This window comes from Pelophylax lessonae, assembly GCF_965119305.1.
Source record: "Pelophylax lessonae genome assembly, chromosome: 11".
Lineage (NCBI taxonomy): Eukaryota > Metazoa > Chordata > Amphibia > Anura > Ranidae > Pelophylax > Pelophylax lessonae.
In genome coordinates this window covers 164,328,156-164,351,208 of record NC_138778.1, presented here as the reverse complement: position 1 = coordinate 164,351,208, position 23,053 = coordinate 164,328,156, and the positions used below count along the sequence as shown (strand labels likewise).

Here is a 23,053-nt window from a genome sequence, read left to right as displayed (position 1 = left end):
GAACCCAAAATGCTCAATTTTTATGGGCATATATATATTTTTTGTAGTTATTGCATAAACTTGATAGGGCGCATTCTCATGGGAAACTAGGCTCTTATTGGGAAACACCCTACTGAGTGATATAAAATAGAGCTCATTTGGGCCAGTTTGTTACCAGAAGCATTTGTTCCTCCACTTCATTAGTTGCTCAAAGACATCAAGACATCATGAGCGTCAAGCTAAGCCACAGATCTTCATCTGGATCTCTTAGAGGACTAGGGAGTGGAAGCTGTGGTGTCACTCGCATGTCCTCTGTACGCTCAAGTGGATCCTACAGGGCCCCCAGTGTTCATGGTGGCTTTGGAAGCAGAGTCATGGGCTCCTCCTATGGAGCTGGTGGTGTTGGATGTTCATCTGCTGGAAGCATTAGCCTAGGCCTAGGGGGTGCTGGAGGATATGGCTCTGGCTTTGGATATGGCAGTGGTGCTGGAGGCTTTGGATCTGGATTTGGCTTTGGTGGAGGCTCCTATGCTTCTGGTGGTGATAACCTTATTAACACCAATGAGAAAGAAACCATGCAAATTCTCAATGATAGACTAGCTAGCTACCTGGACAAAGTCCGCTCCCTAGAGGAAGAAAATGCCCAGCTGGAAAGGAAAATCAGAGAGTGGTATGACAAGCAAATTCCATACACATCCCCTGATTTCAATCCCTATTTCAAGAATATTGAGGATATCCAAAACAAGGTACGTTTATAGAAACATTCTGAATGACAGTTATTAAAATTATACATGTGCCAATGCCATGCACCTTGTATGAGTTTCTTCCAAATCTGAGCAAATAACCAATTTCTCTATCATCTTTCAGATCATGCAAGGAAATGCTACAAATGCCTCTCTCTTACTCCAGATTGACAATGCTCGTCTGGCAGCTGACGACTTCAGAACCAAGTACGTTTTATCAAAACCTTTAATTTCTTATAAATGATTTCATGCTTGAATTTGTAATCTTCCAGGACACACATTGCTTCCATTTATGGACATAACAGCATCATTGCTCATACTAATTCTGCAAAAAAGTGGTTAAATAAGCTATATGTGTAATGTAAATGAATAGACTAGACAATGTATTTTAGATTTGCGTGTTAAAAAGATTAACTAGATGTAAGATATATTTTATTGCTCTAAACCCTTGTTTGTATGTATAGGTTGTAAATACTATATACATGTGCATGGATGCAGCCATTTTTGTTCATTCCATACACTGGCTCTGCTTTCTGATTTTGGGTGCTACACAACTGTTGTACTTTACTGCTCCTCACAAAAATGAAAGTCAGCTAACCTACTAAAAATATTGTGGTTTTTATGTGTCTGATTTCTTATTTTAACAGCCATAAAACGTCTTTGTAAAAAATAAATCTATAATATAACCTAATAGAGTACAATATAATCTAGTAAATGTATATTTAATACAATAAAATGACCAAAGAACAGGCCTGTAAAGAAAGTCATGTCTCATAGATACAAATGATACAAAATGAGATTAAGGTAAATACTGCAATAATAAAAATGGTAAACCTGTTTCTAATATTACCATATGTCACAACATATATCACCATGAAATACCTTTTTTTTTATAAACAGCACAATCTAAGGTGTTATATTGTTAATGTATAGGCATATGTTTTAAAAGCACCATTAATTGGGTCAAGTAATGTCATCTTTTTGACAATATACATATATACTCTATGCATGTTTTATTGGTAGATTCTAAATGAAAAGTATATGCATTTTACATAGGTGATGAAACAGCAATCAGACTATTTGAAAATAAGTAACTGCACATCAAATAAATGGCTTAGTAGGTAACCTACTGATGCGGTTCACATTACTCATCAGGTTTTTAGTTCATGATATGACAGCAACACAAAAGGTTCCCAGAGAATGGTTTTCCTAGGACTCCTCCATATAAGCATGGCCTGGTTGTATCTAGGCGCCATTGAGTATTCTACTGCTAGTATTTCTTTGAATTTAACAATATTATAAAACCTCTTTTCAGGTATGAAAACGAGGCTGCTCTCCGCATGGGAGTAGAAGGTGACATCAATGGCCTCCGCCGTGTGCAAGAGGAACTTGCATTGAGCAAGAAAGACCTGGAAATGCAATACCAGAACCTAAATGATGAGTTGACTTATCTAAAGAAAAATCACCAAGAGGTAATTGCCTTCTTCATAAAGTTTTTTAAGGTATCAGCAGACTACAGATAAACATTTTAGTTTCCAAAGACTGCTCTACTTAGCCAAATTTTGCCCAATAAGCAGAATGGTAAGGAATCCTACATATGGGCAACAGACTTCTATGATGACGGAAAATGCAAAGGACAATCGTTAAATATAGACTTTCCTGGAATTCTCTCATGCCTGGACATGTAGTAATTATAGTATTCTGAAGCCAGCCTTGTCTACCTAAGGGTAAACATGAGATGTTGTGAGCTCCAATTAATTATTGGCCTTTAATCAACTAAATTAAATGGTGCCTATGACTTTTTTTGGTGCCAGTGTATTACGATAAATCATGGCTATGCTTAGTGATATACAGAAATGTGGGCTGATGTGCTTTAAATGGCATGGGGAAATTTAACTTTGCGTGTAGCTCTATAATCCCCCCTCCAACAATTTAAATCTGACCTCCCAGCAGATATTAAAAACACCTGGAAATACAGGTATTTAATAATTTAAAAAATCATGAATTGTATTTTTATTTTTACTAGCATATATATCTGATTTTGATTTGGTATCAATCTCTGAAAATCCCTTGTACTGCAGCATCCACAATGAGAGAGGGAGGGGCAGTATTTGATCCTATCAGTTTTGCTATGTTGTACAAGACAAGAGTAGGAAAATTTACTCATTACTCCATTGCTGAACCTTTACTACCCAATCACATTGCTGGGGATAGGAAGCAGAGAAAAGTCAAGTCACCATGCTGGTTGTGCTCTGTGGTAAGGCTGTGTAAAATTTCTGGACTGGGTGGCAATACATTTAAATCCTTTATCAGCTAAGACAGCTTCTATATATGCTCTTCAACTGTTTGTTTCCCTGATGTAAGATTCTTTTGGTACCATAATATTCTAAGACCATTGAGCACTCCCTCCAACAGTCTCTATTTCCTGTCCAACAGACAGCTTTTCCCTGTCAACCTATACTTACAGCATTTTGTATGGAAAAAAGAGCAGATTGGGGTTTTTATAATGTAAGATGTCCAAGGGAGACTGTGCCAATTAATCAGCTTGATCAGTTAGTACATACACCTAAAAAGGTTAATTCAAATGTATGCCTTTTCAGGAGGTGAACAGCTTGCGTTCTCAGTTGGGTAACAAGGTCAACGTTGAAGTGGATGCTGCACCAGCTGTGGACCTAAACAAGATGCTATCTGAACTGAGATCTCAGTATGAAAGTATAATGGAACAAAATGCAAAGGAAGCAGAAAAGTGGTTCCATGACAAGGTAAGAAAAAAAGTAACATTTGAGACACTGATGGCACATATTAAACTATGATTGTGACAATATTTTGTGTTCTCTTTAGAGTGGAGAACTGAACCAGCAAATGACTAGCAGTGCCCAACAGCTACAGACCCACAGTACAGAAATCCTTCAACTCAAGCATACATTCCAAAATCTGGAGATTGAACTTCAGACCCAAAACAGTATGGTAATTGCTTTTTTTATGTTATCCTTTTTCATCACTTGAGTTGCATTTTCATGCCTGGGTAATATTATATTAAGCGCATTGTGATTCACAAGTTATGTATCTAAAGCTCATATCCATATAGATCCTAGAAGATCTGTTATGTCATATATGAACATCATGCCATGCTAAGCTCTCATACAGCTGAAAGCAAATGCTCAATATTTTAGATTGTGTGTTCTCTCATCAAGTAGAACACTGATAAAATGAAAAATATGTGGATTCTTTGTAATACCAAGGAAAACAGAATGTTTTGAGATTTACCTATCAATGTCAAAAAGCAAAAGCTTAAGGCATCACATCATTACACCATAAATTTGGAAATCAAACAATGTGAGTCTATTTTCTCCTGTTGTCTAATGATAGAGAAAAAAACAAGCTTGTACCAAAACCAACTTCTCATAGCGATTTTCAAAAACATCTATTTTATTATAACCCTGGCTGTATTATAACAACACAAAACTTATTGAACAAAAATAAACTTTTGGTGCCTATCATGTTTCCTCAAAAACTTCCTGTCAATACAGAAAGCTGCATTGGAGAACAGTTTGGCTGAGACAGAAGGCCGTTACAGTTCCCAACTCGCTCAACTGCAGGATATGATCAATGATGTAGAGATGAAACTAGCAGAGCTCAGATGTGATTTGGAGAGACAGAACTTCGAGTACAAAACTCTCCTGGATGTGAAGACCCATTTAGAACGGGAGATAGCCACATATAGGCAACTGCTGGACCAAGAGGACTCTCAGTAAGTATTACTAACTATTGCAATTTTGTAGTACAAAAGGCACATGAGGTATGTATGTGTACAGTAAGGAGGGCTATCCTGTATTGTCTTGTTGTCACCTCAAAGACCAGACAGTTCCCTGCCTCTTTTTGACAAGGGAATCTCCAATCACCCCCTGTCCTTTATTGCCCAGTAAAGCATTGGCTAAATTCTGTTGCTTATTGGCCATTGGAGCACTTTACTTGGATATGTGGGGGCATATTGGTGGTTAGAATTACCATTTTGGAAGCTGGGGTGTTGGGATCAGCTGTAAGTAAGAACACTTTTATGTGACTGTTTGTTTCATCATGGATCTATGCTTTCCTCTCACAAATCAAAAATACTGTTAACTGACTGGATCAGTGAAATCCTTGCAACCACACAGCAGTCTTAGTGACCCTTCTGACCCTCCGGACACTGTCCCCTATTTTAGATGGTATAGTGGGTCTATCCCTACCTCCAGAAACTTCTTTCTAATCATATTCTATTGTACCTCCCTCCCCTCTCCCATCTACCCTCCTCTTTTCCCACTCCTCTGTTTCTACCTCTCCTTCCCCCCACCTTTTTTTTTTCCTCTCCCTTTCTGCCTTCCCCACCTGGTCCTTCCTTCCTAGGCGGAGAGTTTCACCACCAGCTTCTAACAATATATTTCTGTCACTTGTCCAAGGGGTAAACTTCAACACACCATGCCACCAAACACCAAGCCTATCCATCCCTTTTTCCTTGGAATGTATTTCATTTAACACCAAGGGCCTTAAGCTCCCAGAGAAAGATCACAACTCCTATCAGCACTTAAAAATACAAAACTCAAAACATATTTGTTTAGGAAACACATTTTAGGTCCTATTCTATCCCGATACCAACCAACAAAACATTCACCTCAGTATACCACACCACGAATGCCCAATCTAAAACGCATGGCTTATCTATCCAATTGTCGAAGCACTCCTCATTCCAACTGTCTGACATAATGGCACACCAGGAAAATCGCTACCAATTTCTTGAAGGCTCACTGGGAACAAAAATAATGTTAAGTTAAGCTTCCAAGCATAAATATAAATATATATACTAGTATCTTGTGTGAGACAGTATCTAATCTACACTGATTTTGTGGCTTTGTTACAGACGAGGAGTTGGATGGAGTACAAGGGGCATGAGTAGCTATGGAGGTTCTGGCAACGTGGGCAGCATTGGCAGCTCTGGAGGATCCAGTGGCATGAGCCATTCCAGCGGTGGAAAACCAAGAACCATAGTGGAAGATGTCAGAGATGGGTACTCTCAATCTAAAAGAGAATAAAACCTGTTATTGAATCCTGGCCATATACACTTGAAGGCTTCCATATTTTTCACCCCCCTTTCTTTTTGCCAAGGATGCTGGATATTAAAAAAAAAAAAAAAAAAAGACTTTAGATGAAACAATATAATATACTGTCATCTATACCAATTGTAATAAGGTAAAGTGGAGGGCGTACCTTCAGGAACCAATCATATTTCACCTGCCATTCTTCTAATTCAAGTGAGCATTTAAAAGCTGAACTCTGGTTGGTTGATGAAGACAACACCTCCCTTTTCCTTACATCCAGTTTTTATACATAAAGCTCTTTTTATATGGAAAAAGCACCTTTTTTCTTATTATATCCCAGATAGCAAGGATAAATTGCCACAAGTTTGTGGAGGTGTTGAATTGTAAGTCTTGTTAACTTTTCACTGGCAAGTTGTACACTTGCAGAGCATTTGAAGCACATGTTCTAATTGACACTTTTCCAGTTTCAGCCACAGTGACCCCTGTGGCGAGATGACTATAGCGCAACATAACTAAACCTTGCAGCAGATTTGCAGAATGTTTGCAAAGAAAGTTGATCTGGAGTCATGCAATGCGGACATGCTGCAATTGTGCAACAAACTTGTAAAGCCTGGCAAGTCTTGCAATAGCTTAGCAAGTCATTTTCAAACTTGCATCTCAATTGCTTGCTATCTGGGATGTCATTGGCTAATGGTGGTGCTTTTAGTCTTATCAATAACAGCTAAACTACTACCAATTTTATCAAGGTAAATTTTCCATCTGAATAACTGGACAACAATTTTACATTCCAGCACCTTTTCATCTAATTTCCAGACTTAGTCTCTCCTATAGTTTATTATAAGGCTGACTCTGTGCATCTTTTTTTGTAAACTATACAGCTGTCAAGCTATCATCACTGCATTTGCGTTTATCATAAATACATATTCCTGCTTTTAGGTGTTGTTTTAAGGCCTGGGTTAATAGTCACTGTTAAGAATGTTACTTTCTGAATCTTTTAATAAAAGTGCTTTCTTATGCAGTTAGTTGTTTTCTCTTTTTGTAAAATATTCAGTGACAGAGCTAACGTCATACTACAACGTCAATGTCTCCTCTTGCTCTGGCATCCTCTTCTGGAACACTCAAAAAGGCAATTTAAAATAATAGAAAATACCCATTGATGTGCCAAGAATCGAGTGTGTTTCTACCATACTGTTTTAGCTAAAACAACACTGGTTATTGAGGACCTAAAATCACAACTAGCATTGTCAGCTCTACCTGCTGAACTACAGAAATCCATCTATCCCACCCCTCTCTGTTCCATTACATATGCATACAATAGAATGCTGCTGCCTTGACTTTCAAGATTATGTTACCACACTGTGTGGTTTACAAATTTGCACTGGTTTTGGGACTTTGATGGCAAAAGAGCATAATGAAAATAAATGAGGAAAATGAGGAAAAAAAGAAAACGGAAAACTCCTGTCAAAGTCATGTGATTGGTTCTCCTCCACTCATATAGTTCTGTCTCCTGCGCTATGCAGGGATAAACTCAGCAGGTTCAATATGGCAACCTGTATGTTATAAATGGGCTACAAAATGCAGGCCATGCTACTGGGTAAGACTAAGTAATATAGTAGAAAGCAGATAGTGACATCTAATCTCCAATATAGTCACTGTGTGTAGGAAAAGGAATTTTAGGACAGGTAGTCCTGGGGCCTGCCTACATCAGTAGGAACTGAGCTCTTCAGAGCTTAAAGCCTGTGGATGATGTCAAAGGGGTAAATTTGGGTAATGCTCATATACACAATTTAAAGGGAATATCACGGTTTTTTAACCTGGGAAAAAGGTATAGTAAATAATTTTATCAGTTTGAGTTATTGAATCAGTTATTAAATCAGCCAAACTTCAATATACTGCAGTAAAGTTGTACTGACGCACTACAATATACTGCAGTAAAAACTGTGCTGATGCACTACAATATACTGAAGTAAAACTGCACTGATGCACTTCAATATACTGCAGTAAAACTGCACTGACGCACTGCAATATACTGTAGTAAAACTGCACTGGCACACTGCAATATACTGCAGTAAAACTGGCCTCACATACTACACTGACACACTTCACTATACTGCAGTAATACTGCCTTGACACACTTCAATATACTGTAGTAATTCGAGTGTTCCCCTGAACAGGCAAACAGCCAATGTGTGGGCTGAACTTATGCTCGGCCCGAACCGTTCGACAAACACTATTTATAGGTAGTGAAGAGCCAGATTCTTTGTAAGTTTATGACCTTAACCAAAGTTCAGGTGCCAGGTCCAAATCCAATTGAAGTTAATGGGAGCCAAATGATAAAAAAAAACAGTAATGGCTGTTTTCTAGGCTAATTGGCAAGGGATTGTCAAACAAATGTAATAGGGAACTGGGTTATTGGAGCCAATGTACCATAGCAGGAAAAAATGTTAAAAAATAAATTTGATGGGGAGCTGATATTATTAGAAGGGCCATTTAAAAATGCAACATTCCTTTAAAAAACATGTCCAGGTGATGCCTGTAACATGCATATGATGCATTTGTACAGTCTTAACAACCTACTACTACAAAACTGACATTTAAACAGAAAAACAATAATAGGTTAATAGTACATAAAACCCTTTACTCATTCACAAAAGAAATTAAATAGCAACTAAACACACAAACTTTTTCACAATTCCTTTTTTAAATAATAAAAAAAACACCAAATTTCACATAATGATAATTCTTATTCAGTCATGTTGTCGCACCTGCCCACTTGTCAAAAGAAAAAAATCCTCCAACCAATGATACAATTCATTCCCAATGACTGCTTCCTGTGAATGGCAGCTCCTGTTCCCTGCTGTGGATTGTCATCAAAGTAGCAGGGCCTCAGGTGAAGTCATCACCCAATTATGGAGGCCACTATATTTGGTCAATGACGTCAAAGAGATTACCCTGATGCCATGTGCCTATATTTGGTCAGTAAAATCACAAGCCACCCGCAGCTCATCAGCAAAGCAACAACAGCTATATTGTTGGCGCAAATGGGCTCTAGGGCTAAGTCTGGGGCTTATTGCAGTGTGGTAAATATAGTCCAAAAAATGGAAAAGTCCATACAAGTCCATGGAAGGCTCAGTGAAGCAACAGCTCTGTGTGGGAGCAAGAAGCGGCTCAGGGTGAAGGCATTAGAAAAGAACACATGCACCAACTAAGTGTAGCTTTCCAGACTTTAATAGGGTAAAAAAGAGTGTTACTCACATAAGTAAGTAGTCATAGGCATATGTGGAGGACAACACTACACATTCGCTGTTTAGGACATCGAGAGAGGGAGGAAGAGAGGAGGAATGGGCAGTATAGCCGTGACCAGGTGTTGTGGTGGGGACTGGCACTTCCTGGTCCCGCAGTCCTGTGGAACACACTGTCGAACTTACATGATGTCACTCCCAGACGTGGAGCGAATGGTCAGTAACATCTGATCACGGTTATACTTCCCATCCTCCCCCTGGGACTCCTGTCGATGTGTGCTTCCTCTCTTCCTCCCTCTCTCGATGTCCTAAACAGCTGATGTGTAGTGTCATCCTTCACATATGCCTATGGCTACTTACCAATGTTAGTAACACTTTTGTTTACCCTATTAAAATCTGGAAAGCTACACTTAGTTGGTGCATATGTTCTTTCCTAGGAAGCAACAACAGCTAACTTCTGAGTTTGTGCAAACGTGGGTTCAGATCAAACCCAAGCCTGAACCCAAGCTCGTCACTGCTTCCTAGTGATTGTAGAGCTCTGGTGTCAGACTTTTGCAAAGAGACCACTGCTTCCACACAGAGTGAAAGTCCTTCTCAGCAGTAGGCTGGCAACGGACAGGTTTTTCTACTCAGACTGTGGCTCCTTTCTAATGATAACACATTGTAGGACTTTGCTAATGTTTAGTTTTGATGCTCCTGAAATTTATTTGGCTGACTTAAACCTGAAAGTTCATTTGAGTTGAATGTGTTGCCGTCACATGGGTGTGATTGAAATATTTTATCTTCTTGGCTAATTGTTGGGTGTTATGAGAAGGTAAATCCTTTCCTTCAGGGAGCTATAATTTACAGGTTTTACATTCCGGAGACCAGCAGCAATCTGTCTGAACTGTTTTAAAAATATCCCCCGTGAAAGCAAATGCAAAACTGAACACTAAGCAAAGCACAACATTCAGAAAGAGATTTTGGGCCTATACCAGCAATAAAAGTCTTTCTGTGGCACCTCGATGTGTGTCGTATGCAACTTGCACATTTTAAAAAGTTTAAAAAAAGTTTAAAAAGTTTAAAAAGTTCAATGAAAATCTAGAATTCTCAATTTATTATAGCTATAGATCTTAAAGAAGACCTTCACCCAAAGGGGAAAAGGGGAAGTACCCCTTTCTTCCTTCCCCTCCTCTGTCGGATTTGGAATATATATTTCTTTGGGGGGGGGGGGCAGGTACCTAGTCTTAAAAGGTACCTGCTCCCAATTCCAACCCAACCGCCTAGGTCAGCGGTCTTCAAACTGAGACCCGGGGCCAGATGTGGCCCTTCAGTTGCTTTACCTGGCCCTTGGGGCACTATTGAACCAATGGTGGAGCACTATTCTTCTCATTGATATTAACAATCGGGCACTATTTTTCCCATTAAAACCAATGGAGAGGCTACTTCCACTGGCCACAGCCCAGCCCCCCTGCAGGACAGTAAATTGGCCCTTTGCTTAGAAAGTTTGGAGACCCCTGTCCTAGGCGATCAGGGCAGAAGTCCCCCTCCTCCAAGCTCACAACCTTCTGCGACATGTCACAGGTCCAAGGAGGCTGCAGGGCCATTCACAAGGGACAGTTCAGCTTGCGCATGCATGTTAGGCAGCCGGCTGTGAAGACGCAAGGTGTCCACAGTTAACATGCTGGTGTCGGGGACCCCAAAATTGGTGAAGAATGCACAAGTGAGGACAGCAATGGAACCCTGAGTTCCATTGACAGCTGAGTGTCTTTTTATCAAAAACCAGCAGCTAGAGTTTTGTAACTTACATTTTTGGAAACCTGGCTGAAGATCCTTTTTAAGTGCTAGCTCACACCAGACACAGTCCAGGAGGTTTTTTTTTTCAGCATGAAAATGCATGCACAGTGTTTTATATGTATTCCAATTACCCTAGTTCACACCAGTGTAGTCAGTTCCGGTCAGTTTCCGATACAGAAAAAAAAAAGCAGAACATGCTGCACTTTTCCTGCATAGAACGCTACTGAAACAAAGCAAAACGTATCAAAAAAACTCCCGAACTGTGTGTGGTGTGAACTTTAAAGGCCAGTTCGAACCACAGAAATGCAGACAGATGCATTCCGGATGCTTTTCTGCATGCGCGTTTTTGATGCATTTTCGGTCAATTTTTGAAGAGGGCCAGGGAATTTTTCCCCCTCTTTTTTCTTAACTTTAAGGGCCAGTTCACACCACATGCAGTCCAGTGCACTTTTTTTTTCTACATCAAAGACGCATGTAAAGAAGGTTATATGGTTATATGGTTTTCAATAGCATAGTTCATACCAGTGCAGTCAGTAAAAGTGCATTCCAGTTCCAGAAAAAAAAGTAGAAACGCACCAAAAATGCACTGGAATACACATGTCCTAATTTAGAGTTAAGAAAAAAGCTCTAGATGCTTTGATGCACTGGACGGCATCAAAAACACATCAAAAATGCACTGGAACGCATTCAAAAACACATTAAAAATGCACTGGAATGCATCAAAAATGCTAATGCAGAAAAGCATCTGGAATGCATCTGGACTGCGTTTCTATGGTGTGAACTATTAAGGACAAGTGTGTTCCATTGCATTTTTGGTGTGTTTAGGTGTGTTTTAGAGGTGTACCGAACTGTTCGCCGGCGGACAGTTCCCGGCGAACTTAGCATGTTCGCGTTCGCCGCTGCGGGCGAACATATGCGATGTTCGGTCCGCCCCCTATAATACATCACTGAGGCAAACTTTGACCCTGAACTTCACAGTCAGCAGGCACATTTCCAGCCAATCAGCATACCTCCCTCCCACACCCTCCCACCTCCTATAAATAAGCAAGGGCAGCATCCATCTTAGATCATTCTGAAGCAGTGTGTGTTAGTGAGAGCAGGGAGAGCTGCTGCTGCTGCTGCTGTTAATAGCTAGGGACAGTTGTCAGTGTTCCTAGTCTTGCTAGTCAGTGTTCTTGGTCCACTACTGCTGTAAGGACAGCATCCTATTCCTGACAGCACCCCAAAAAGCCCTTCTAAGGGCTGGTATTTGTGTAATTTTTTTTTTTATATATATATCTATATATCTAGTGTCCCCAAAAGCCCTTTTAAGGGCTGGTAATTGAGTTTTTTCTTTTTATATATATATATATATATATATATATATATATATATATATACATATATATATATATATATATATATATATATATATATATATATATATATATATATATATATATATATATCTAGTGTCCCCAAAAGCGCTTTTAAGGGCTGGTAATTGAGTTTTTTCTTTATATATATATATATATATATATATATATATATATATATATATATATATATATATATATCTAGTGTCCCCAAAAGCCCTTTTAAGGGCTGGTAATTGAGGATTTTTTGTTTATTTATATATATATATATATATATATATATATATATTTATATATATATATATATATCTAGTGTCCCCAAAAGCCCTTTTAAGGGCTGGTAATTGAGTTTTTTCTTTTTATATATATATATCAATTGTACACTGCAGTTGCCTGCCCGCTGTGTGTGAGAGGCCACAGACCCACCACAGACTGTACTGTGTGCACACCACACTCATTTCGGGTGGCACAGGCACAGTACCGTGCATTTTAAAAAATATTTTTTTTTCCTCTGTCATAATTGCAGTGAGTGCTGTGTCAGGTCCACAGAGTGTACTGTACCCACTGCAGTGCACTGCCCACCACTGATATATATACGGTGGCACAGCATCTTGTTGCAAATTAAAAAAAAATATATATATTTTTTATTATTGCAGTTGCCTGGGCTGCCAGTGACTGTCAGGTCCACAGAGTGTACTGTGCCCACTGTAGTGCCACTGCGTGCCCACCCACCACTGATATATATACGGTGGCACAGCAGCTTGCAAAGTAAAAATATATATATTTTTTTTTATAATTGCAGTTGCCTGGGTGCCAGTGACTGTCAGGTCCACAGAGTGTACTGTGCCCACTGCAGTGCCACTGCGTGCCCACCCACCACTGATATATACGGTGGCACAGCAGCTTGCAAATTAAAAATATATATTTTTTTTTATAATTGCAGTTGTCTGGGCTGCCAGTGACTGTCAGGTCCACAGAGAGTGTACTGTGCCACTGTCCACCCACCACTGATATATACGGTGGCACAGCAGCTTGCAAAGTAAAAAAATATATATTTTTTTTATAATTGCAGTTGCCTGGGTGCCAGTGACTGTCAGGTCCACAGAGAGCGTACTGTGCCACTGCCCACCCACCACTGATATATACGGTCGCACAGCAGCTTGCAAATTAAAAATATATATATTTTTTTATAATTGCAGTTGCCTGGGCTGCCAGTGACTGTCAGGTCCACAGAGAGTGTACTGTGCCACTGCCCACCCACCACTGATATATACGGTGGCACAGCAGCTTGCAAATTAAAAATATATATATTTTTTTATAATTGCAGTTGCCTGGGCTGCCAGTGACTGTCAGGTCCACAGAGAGTGTACTGTGCCACTGCCCACCCACCACTGATATATACGGTCGTACAGCAGCTTGCAAATTAAAAATATATATATTTTTTTATAATTGCAGTTGCCTGGGCTGCCAGTGACTGTCAGGTCCACAGAGTGTACTGTACCCACTGCCCAACACTCCTATAGGGTGGCACAGCACCTTGCACTCATAGTACAACACATTAAAAAAAAAATGACAGGCAGAGGCAGGCCACCCCGCAAGGGCGGTCGTGGTCGTGGTGCTGTGATTTCCTTAGGCCCTAGAATAATGCCCAGTGTTCAGAGGCTACCACAGACCCTGAACTCAAAAAATTCTGAGGACATAGTTGGCTTACACAGGGCACCCAATCGTCTACAGCTTCCGCTCGGAACCTTAATGCACCATCCTCCTCAGCTTCGGGCACCTCTCAATTTACCACTCGCCAGCCCGCCGGCACCACCACCAACACTAGCACCACAGCCGCTTCACTTGATCTGTCAGAGGAGCTATTTTCACATCAGTTGGAAGAAATAAGTGATGCGCAACTATTAGTGCCAGAGGATGTAGATAACGGGGATATGTCTCAGTCAGGCAGCATTATACACATGGACGTACATTGTGATGATGATGATGATGTTGTACCTGCTGCTGCTGCCTTTGCTGAGTAGTCAAGTGAAGCGGCTGATGATGACGATGTGTCTGTGGATGTCACCTGGGTGCCTGCTCGAAGAGCAGAAGAAGAGGGAGAAAGTTCAGATGGGGAGACAGAGAGGAGGAGGAGGAGACGAGTTGGAAGCAGGGGGAGGAGGTCATCGCAAGGAGCTAGTGGCGCAGTCAGACAGCATGTAGATTCGGCACCCGGGGTCAGCCAGACAGCACGCCAATCAACGCAAGCTGTTGCCACCACCAGAATGCCGTCCTTGCAAAGCTCAGCAGTGTGGCATTTTTTTTGTGTATCTGCCTCTGATATCAGCGATGCCATTTGTAACCTGTGCCAAAAGAAACTGAGTCATGGGAAGTCCAATACCCACCTAGGTACAACTGCTTTGCGAAGGCACATGATCTCACATCACAAACGCTTATGGGATCAACACATGAGTAAAAGCAGCACACAAACTGAAAGCCACCATCCTCCTCCTGGTCCAGCATCTTCAGCCATGTCAACCACTGCTGTCCTCCATGCCCCCTATCAACAACCCGCCCCTCCACCTCTCACCTTCAGCAGTTCCTGCTCATCTGCCCACAGTCAGGTGTCTGTCAAGGAAATTTTTGAGCGTAAGAAGCCAATCTCACAGAGTCACCCCCTTGCCCGGCCTCTGACAGCTGGCATGTCGGAACTCGGAACCTCTTTTACCATACAAGCTGGTGGAGTCTGAGGCCTTCAAAAAATGTGTCGCTATTGGGACACCGCAGTGGAAGGTACCCGGCCGAAATTATTTTTCACAAAAGGCAATCCCCAACCTGTACTCTATTGTGGAAAATGAAATCATGTCACGTCTGGCACACAGTGTTGGGGCAAGGGTCCATCTGACCACTGATAGCTGGTCTGCAAAGCACGGTCAGGGCAGGTATATCACTTACACTGCGCATTGGGTAAACCTGCTGGCGGCAGCCAAGCATGGAATGCGTGGCTCTGCTGCAGAGGAGTTGGTGACACCGCCACGACTTGCAGGCAGGCCTGCTGCCACCTCCTCTACTCCTCCTACTCCATCCTCTTTGCTAACCTCCTTGGCTGAGTCCTCTTCTGCTGTTGCGTCTTGCTCCACACCAACTGCACCCCCCCAGCTCCCCAGGGGCTATTCCACATGCTGGATACGACAGTGTCACGCTGTCTTGGGGTTGACTTGCCTGAAAGCAGAGAGTCACACCGGACCAGCACTACTGTCCGCCCTGAATGCACAGGTGGATCAGTGGCTGACCCCGCACCAACTGGAGATCGGCAAAGTGGTGTGTGACAACGGAAGCAATTTGTTGGCGGCATTGAATTTGGGCAAGTTGACACATGTGCCGTGCATGGCACATGTGTTGAATCTGATTGTACAACGCTTTGTGCAGAAGTACCCAGGCTTACAGGACGTCCTCAAGCAGGCCAGGAAGGTGTGTGGCCATTTCAGGCGTTAATACACGGCCATGGCGCACTTTGCAGATATTCAGCGGCGAAACAACATGCCAGTGAGGCGCTTGATTTGCGACAGTCCGACACGTTGGAATTCAACACTGCTAATGTTCGACCGCCTGCTCCAACAAGAAAAAGCGGTCAACGAGTATTTGTATGACCAGGGTGCTAGGACAGCCTCTGCGGAGCTGGGTATTTTTTTGCCACGTTACTGGACGCTCATGCGCAATGCCTGTAGGCTCATGCGTCCTTTTGAGGAGGTGACTAACCTAGTCAGTCGCACCGAAGGCACCATCAGCGACATCATCCCATATGTTTTCTTCCTGGAGCGTGCCCTGCGAAGGGTGCTGGATCAGGCCGTAGATGAGCGTGAAGAGGAAGAGGAAGAGTTGTGGTCACCATCACCACCAGAAACAGCCTTACCATCGCTTGCTGGACCTGCGGCAACACTGGAAAAGGAGTCTCAGGAAGAGGAGTCAGAGGAGGAATGTGGCTTTGAGGAGGAGGAACACCAACCACAGCAGGCATCCCAGGGTGCTCGTTGTCACCTATCTGGTACCCGTGGTGTTGTACGTGGCTGGGGGGAAGAACACACCTTCAATGACATCAGTGAGGACGAGGAATTGGACATGAGTAGCTCGGCATCCAACCTTGTGCAAATGGGGTCTTTCATGCTATCATGCCTGTTGAGGGACCCTCGTATAAAAAGGCTGAAGGAGAACGACCTGTACTGGGTGGCCATGCTACTAGACCCCCGGTATAAGCAGAAAGTCTCTGATATGTTACCTAATTACGGGCAGGCGCAAAGGATGCAGCAGCTACAAAATAAGTTGAAAAGTATGCTTTACACAGCATATAAGGGTGATGTCACAGCACAACGGGAATCCAACAGGGGAAGAGGTGAAAGTAATCCTCCTCCTACCACCACAACCACGCCGGCAAGGACAGGACGTTTTACAGACGTCTTGTTGATGGAGGACATGCGGAGCTTTTTTAGTCCTACGCATCGCCACAGCCCTTCGGGGTCCACCCTCAGAGAACGACTCGACCGACAGGTAGCAGACTACCTTGCCTTAACTGCAGATATCGACACTCTGAGGAGCGATGAACCCCTTGACTACTGGGTGTGCAGGCTTGACCTGTGGTCTGAGCTATCCCAATTTGCCATTGAACTTCTGGCCTGCCCCGCTTCAAGTGTGCTGTCAGAAAGGACCTTCAGCGCAGCAGGAGGTATTGTCACTGAGAAGAGAAGTTGCCTAGGTCAAAAAAGTCTTGATTACTTCAAGTTTATTAAGATGAATGAGGCATGGATCCCGAAGGGACTGACAGTGGGGGATGCATTTGACTAAAAAAGGCCTGGTGATGACTGAGATGCCTTGGGCTAAAAATGGTCCACACGCTGCTGTATTTAATCATTCTCTGCATGCCGGATGACTTACGTGACATCTCCACCACCAACTACGGTTCAAGCCGCAATGTTTTAGTGCACTTTCTGCCTTGAAAACCTCAATTTTTCAGGCCGCTGCTAAAGCAGCGGCTGCAACAATACCTACTTTTTCATGCATGTGTACATGCCTAATTTTTCTGGCCTCTGGTGCTACACTGTGGCTGCAAAAAAACAAAAAAAAAGGCACATACATGTCACATACATACATACATACGTGTCAATTCCCCTTTGTGATCGTTACCTTGTCGTGGTGAAGGGGCTTGCGTATCACAATGAAGCGATCACCTCTAGGAGTGTGTTGGCACACCCCAGATGATCGTTGCTTCATTGTGAACAGACCAAAAGCGATCCGTGGGATAATTTTTCATAGAAAAAAACATTCATTTTCTTTCATTCTTTCTGCGGAGCTGGGTATTTTTTGGCCGCGTTACTGAATGCTCATGAACAATGGCTGAAGGCTCATGCGTCCTTTTGCGGAGGTGACAAACCTGGTGGTCAGTCGAACCCAAGGCAACATCATCAACCTCATCCCATTTGCGTTTTTTCTGGAGCGTGCCCTGCGAAGAGTACTGGATCAGGCTGTAGATGAGCATGAAGAGGAAGAGTTGTGGTCCCCATCACCAGCAGAAGCAGCCTTGTCGTTGTCAATTGCTGGACCTGTGGCAACGCAGAGAGAGGAGTCTGAAGAAGAGAAGCCAGAGGAGGAAGGTGGCTTTGAGGAGGTGGAATACCAGCCACAGCAGGCATCCCAGGGGGCTTGTTGTCACCTTTCGGGGACCCTTGGTGTTGTACGTGGCTGGGTGGAGGAAGAGACCTTCAATGATGTCAGTGAGGACAAGGAACGGGACATGGCTAGCTTGGTATCCAACCTTGTGCAAATGGGGAGTTTGCGGTTGTGCAAATGGACTGACTGACTGACTGTTAAACGGGGAGTTTGGTCTGTCAGAGTTTGGTCTGTCACTGTGAAGCGGGCGTAACCCTTACACTACTTGACCGATACAACATCATACCTGATCATATTCACACACTGGATGTTTTAAAGCACGTTATTCCAAACAATTTAGGAATGTTAGGTGATATATGCCCTTTATGGATCAAAACCCGACTCTGCGTCAACTACGTAATTTTCCATGGGAGTTTTGCCATGGATCCCCCTCCAGCATGCCACAGTCTAGGTGTTAGTCCCCTTGAAACAACTTTTCCATCACTATTGTGGCCAGAAAGTCCCTGTGTGTTTTAAAATTCGCCTGCCTATTGAAGTCTATGGCGGTTCACCGGTTCGCGAACATTTGCCGCCGTTCGCGAACGGCGAAATTTAGGTTCGCGACATCACTAGTGTGTTTAGGTGCGTTCAGGTGCATTTTTGATGCATTTTACTGCATTTCAGTACAATTAAGAGCAGAAAAAATGCAGCATGTTCTACATTTTTCTGGAACTGAAACACACTGATGTGAACTATGCCATTGAAAACCATATAACCTACTATCCATGAGTTTTTGATGCAGAAAAAATTCATCCTGAACATACCAGGAGTGCATTTTTGTGGTGTGAACTGGCCCTTAAAGCGGAAGTAAACCAATCGATTTAAAAGTTTGAAAAAACAGTTATATTCCTGGCATGCCGGGAATGCTAACTGTCACATTGGTTGTGCTCCTAATCAAACTGTCAAAGCATTAAAGGGCTGATGTAATAACTGATCCCATTTGCAGCATCATGGCAGGTAAAGATCTACCCAAAGTCAAGATGGCAGCTTCCTTAACTGAAAATGATAGCAGAGTTTATTTCCACTTTAAAGTATGAGATTTCATGCATTTTTTAGATGTAGCAGCTAATTAAACAGCAAGCAGAAATCAGGCAAAATTCAAGACAAGTTGGACGACAGCTAAGGGATTCAAGATGTAGCACTGTCTCCATAGGGCTTGCTGTGTGATGACTTCTTGGGCCACCTCCGATTACCTGCAGACAGTCACTTAGGGGCAGCTCACACATCCATCCTTACTCCCAATGGCTCGTTACTCAATAAACAGTCCAGGGGTTTTTGGTATTTATTGTGGAACTTGGATGGGAGAAGGGAATAGTGGGATACTCCAACTGGAACTATTTACAGTTGATAAGGACAACTCTCACTTGGCTTCACCAGGTTACTCGTGGAAGCAGCCACGCTGCTTTAACCATACTGCCACTTGTATGGAAGGGGTTTAATCTTCTTGCTCTCTCCAGCAGCAGACTTGATGCAGCTACATTATCTTCAGGACACTCTCTAGCATCCTCTTGACTGACACCACCACTGACTCTTCTAGATGAAGGGATGGCCCCCTCTGAACAGGCCCCTTGACACAGATCTGTACTCACTGTATGCAGAATAATATCCTCCAGCTCTGCAGGACCTCTGGGTTCAGTTCCTCCCTAACTCTCAGGCCCTCAGGTCCACCACCTGAGGCCATATGGCAACTTTTACAGAGAAGGGGCAGCCACCCCCTCCCTTCGGGACCCCGCTCTCCAGTTAAAAGACTCCAAGCACATGTGCCCTTGGCATTTATATAGTATCCCAGAACCGAGGCACTTTCCTCTGCCAATAACCAGGGCTGTACTAAAATTCCTGTGCACTCATTTGTCAGGTTTCCTCCTACTGTCCAATATGCCTCTCTATTGCACCAGTGTGAAACACTTCAGAAAAACTGAGCTGCACCTGAGCAACATGAGAAGACCTCACTATCAGATCCTGCTCCCTGGTAGGCAGACAACAATATAGATTTACCTGGCAATCTTTCTGGTAAGCAGAAAAGATCCAAAACTATACTCTCTCTCTAGCACCTACCTAGGAGGGCGCTACAAAGAGTACAAACTCTTCAGTGTAAAAGAGATAGATAGCTCCACATAGAAGGACCAATGACAGAATCAAGAGGCTACGTGACAGAAAAAGTTTAGCAGTGAATAAACTAACTGAAAATTAATTTTTTTGTTTCTTCTTAATTGCACACTTTACCCTCTGAATGGGTAAGTTTAACTTTAGTAACATGTTACATGTTACCCCCATATTCATTTAATGAACATGTTACTAAACCTGATATGTGTGGGGATACCTTTGTTGATCTGTTTATGTTACTCCCAGCAGGCTCCCTTAGAATTGTGCGGTGGCCCCCGTGTTGGGGTTGTGTTTCCGACGGTGCGCCGCTATTTGGGGCATGGGGCGAGGCGTGGTTTCGGCCAGATGCTTGCGCCTTTGTGGATGCACTGGGCCGAATGCCGGCTGAGCATTGCTCCCTGTCGTTTGAGTGGGGGTGGATGTCATTTCTGCCCGCGGTACCTGTCTACATCCAGCTATGGATTTGACGCCCCTTCTACCCCGAGGACGGGAACTGACGTAATTTCCAGTGTCTCTGTCACTCGGCTGGGGATGGCTGACCATGTGTAGTCGGCCATGTTGTGGTTCATATCTCATCCGTCCTGGCGCCCATTACTGCCCTTATATGTATTTATATATCCTTGTATAGAGGTAAATGGTCTCTATGCAGTGCCAAACGAGAGAGACCCCACCTGGCCCTTCATAGGACCGCCCCTTTTGCATACTTAGGGGGCTTCCTATATGCAGGGCTCTATATTGTTGGATTGGTGGGGTCTCGGGAGACCGAGGTATCCCACTGCGGATGAACATGCTGTTAAGACCAGGGTAGTTGACCTTGACTTTTGATTTATAGTAAGTGTTGTGGTTATATATATATATACTGGATGGGTAGAATACCCCCTTGTTTTTTGGATTCTTAATGATACATTTATGGCAAAACAATTCCCTTATATACAGTATGTGTATAGTCCTGTTCCCATTTTTTCCATTTCCTCCCCCCCCCCTTCCTTTTGTCCACTTTATTACTGTATTGAATAATGTTTAACCTATTTTTGTTTGCTGAAGAAAAGCAGAGTAAGGACATGATCAGATGGTGTCAAGCGTGCGTGGTGGCAACCAGGTGCCGCCACTGGGGAGCTACAGTTCATTGAGGGAACCATGAATGCCAACATGTACTGTGACATGCTGAAGCAGAGCATGACACCCTCCCTTCAGAGACTGGGCCGCAGGGGAGTATTCTAACATGATAATGACCCCAAACACACCTCAAAGATGACCACTTCCTTGCTAAAAAGCTGAGGGTAAAGGTGATGGACTGGCCAAGCATGTCTCCAGACCTAAACCCTATTGAGCATCTGTGGGGCATCCTCAAACGGAAGGTGGAGGAGCGCAAGGTCTCTAACATCCACCAGAATCCACCCACAAGACATTATCCACTTACTTGGTTGCCAATTAGCATAAACTAAGCTGTGCAGGAAAATCTAGCCAAGACATTTTGCATAAAACAATTCTTCTACTGGTATTACACCGACCTGTAAGGCCATCATACAAAAGACTATATAAGTGCCCAGATTGCAAATAACAGAATTTAATCTATTTCTTCCACATAAAAAAGAAACAGTTACCTGTAGTTACATTTGAAGCATTCCAACAACGTGAAGCCACCACCAATAATAAATGGAATATATATCAAGTGGCTATATCAATGCTCTTTGCCAACATAAGAGTTTCTCAATAAGCCTAAAAATACAACCAACGTGTCTACTTGGATCATATAGTTCAAGTATAAATCTACAATATACCCGCGCATTCCAAACAAAACACTATTCTTACCAAAAACATCGAACAGTCCTCCCTTGTAATAGAAATAAGCAGGTCCTCTTTAATGTTAGATCTGGGGTCAAAAAGACCTCGGATCTCACATCTACACTAAAAAGCAAAACAAAAGTCGGGCCCTTTAAGGCCATTGGGAGGAAGCGACGTATGACATTGCTCTGGCCCTCCAAGGCCATAGAGTTGAGTGGGGGCCAGCTTTCCCTCACTCAACTTCCTGCATATGAGGGGAAAGGACCGTATGATTTTCCCTGCTACCGACGGCTCCGGTAAGCAGGAAAAACTACCAGGAAGTGGAGGAAAGGGGGGGGGGGGGGCACCTCTCCCACAGCCCATAAAAGTGATCCCGCGGTGAATCTGCCACTGGGACCACTTTTATTGAGTGGGGGCCAGCTTTCCCTCACTCAACTTCCTGCATATGAGGGGAAAGGACCGTATGATTTTCCCTGCTACCGACGTCTCCGGTAAGCAGGAAAAACTACCAGGAAGTGGAGGAAAGGGGGGGGGGCACCTCTCCCACAGCCCATAAAAGTGATCCCGCGGTGAATCTGCCACTGGGACCACTTTTATGAGGACTGCCCGCCCAGTAAAAAAATACCGGGGTTATGTCAGCTATCTGCTACCATAACCCTAGTATTTAACATCAAATTAGCCACGTATAACTGCGGCGGACGGTCTGGAAGTGGCTAAATATTATCATTATTCACATTGTTCAATATCTACATTGAGAGACCAGACACATGTAATATTACTGTTATCAATTCTTTATACAGTTTCAATATTCTTTTTGTTTTTGAAGCATAGCGCCACTTCATAATTGTAAACAATTGTATTTTAGATGTGGGGACACATTGTTAAGTTGTGAGCAGCTGCTTCCTATTTCTTATAATAAGTAGTAGCGCATTGGATTCTATATTTACATATTCTGCCCATGATTACTATGGTTGATATTTTGCAGTTTGAGACTTCATGATTGTCTAGTTTAAAAGATTAGTCCAAAGGCCCGTAAACACGATAAAAAAATCAGAAATAAAATTTTGTCCGACGATCAATCTGCCAATTTTGGGATAGTTAGTATGGTACTTTTGACAGCCGATTACAAATTTTCAGATGACAAAAACTGAAGGTGCAGACTATAAAATTTTTATTGTATGTGGACACAACTTCTAATTTTCATTTAGTTAGTACAGTTTTCATCCCAAAAAAGTCGTAAGAGCAAGATTACGCATTCTTGGAAACCAAAGAATACATACAAAAAAATTCAACACATGACATCCCTTCCGAAGTTG

General features: G+C 42.7%; 1 protein-coding gene across 1 annotated transcript; it reads left to right on the top strand.

Annotated features, from left to right (window-relative positions):
* Window positions 1-206: 206 nt before the first annotated feature.
* Window positions 207-5,788, top strand: LOC309566820 (keratin, type I cytoskeletal 19-like; the record flags this gene model as incomplete). Its single annotated transcript, XM_082272136.1, has 7 exons — window positions 207-725; window positions 847-929; window positions 2,038-2,194; window positions 3,323-3,484; window positions 3,564-3,689; window positions 4,253-4,473; window positions 5,617-5,788. The coding sequence occupies 7 exons, from the start codon at window positions 207-209 to the stop codon at window positions 5,786-5,788; spliced, it is 1,440 nt and encodes a 479-aa protein (XP_082128262.1).
* Window positions 5,789-23,053: the final 17,265 nt, after the last annotated feature.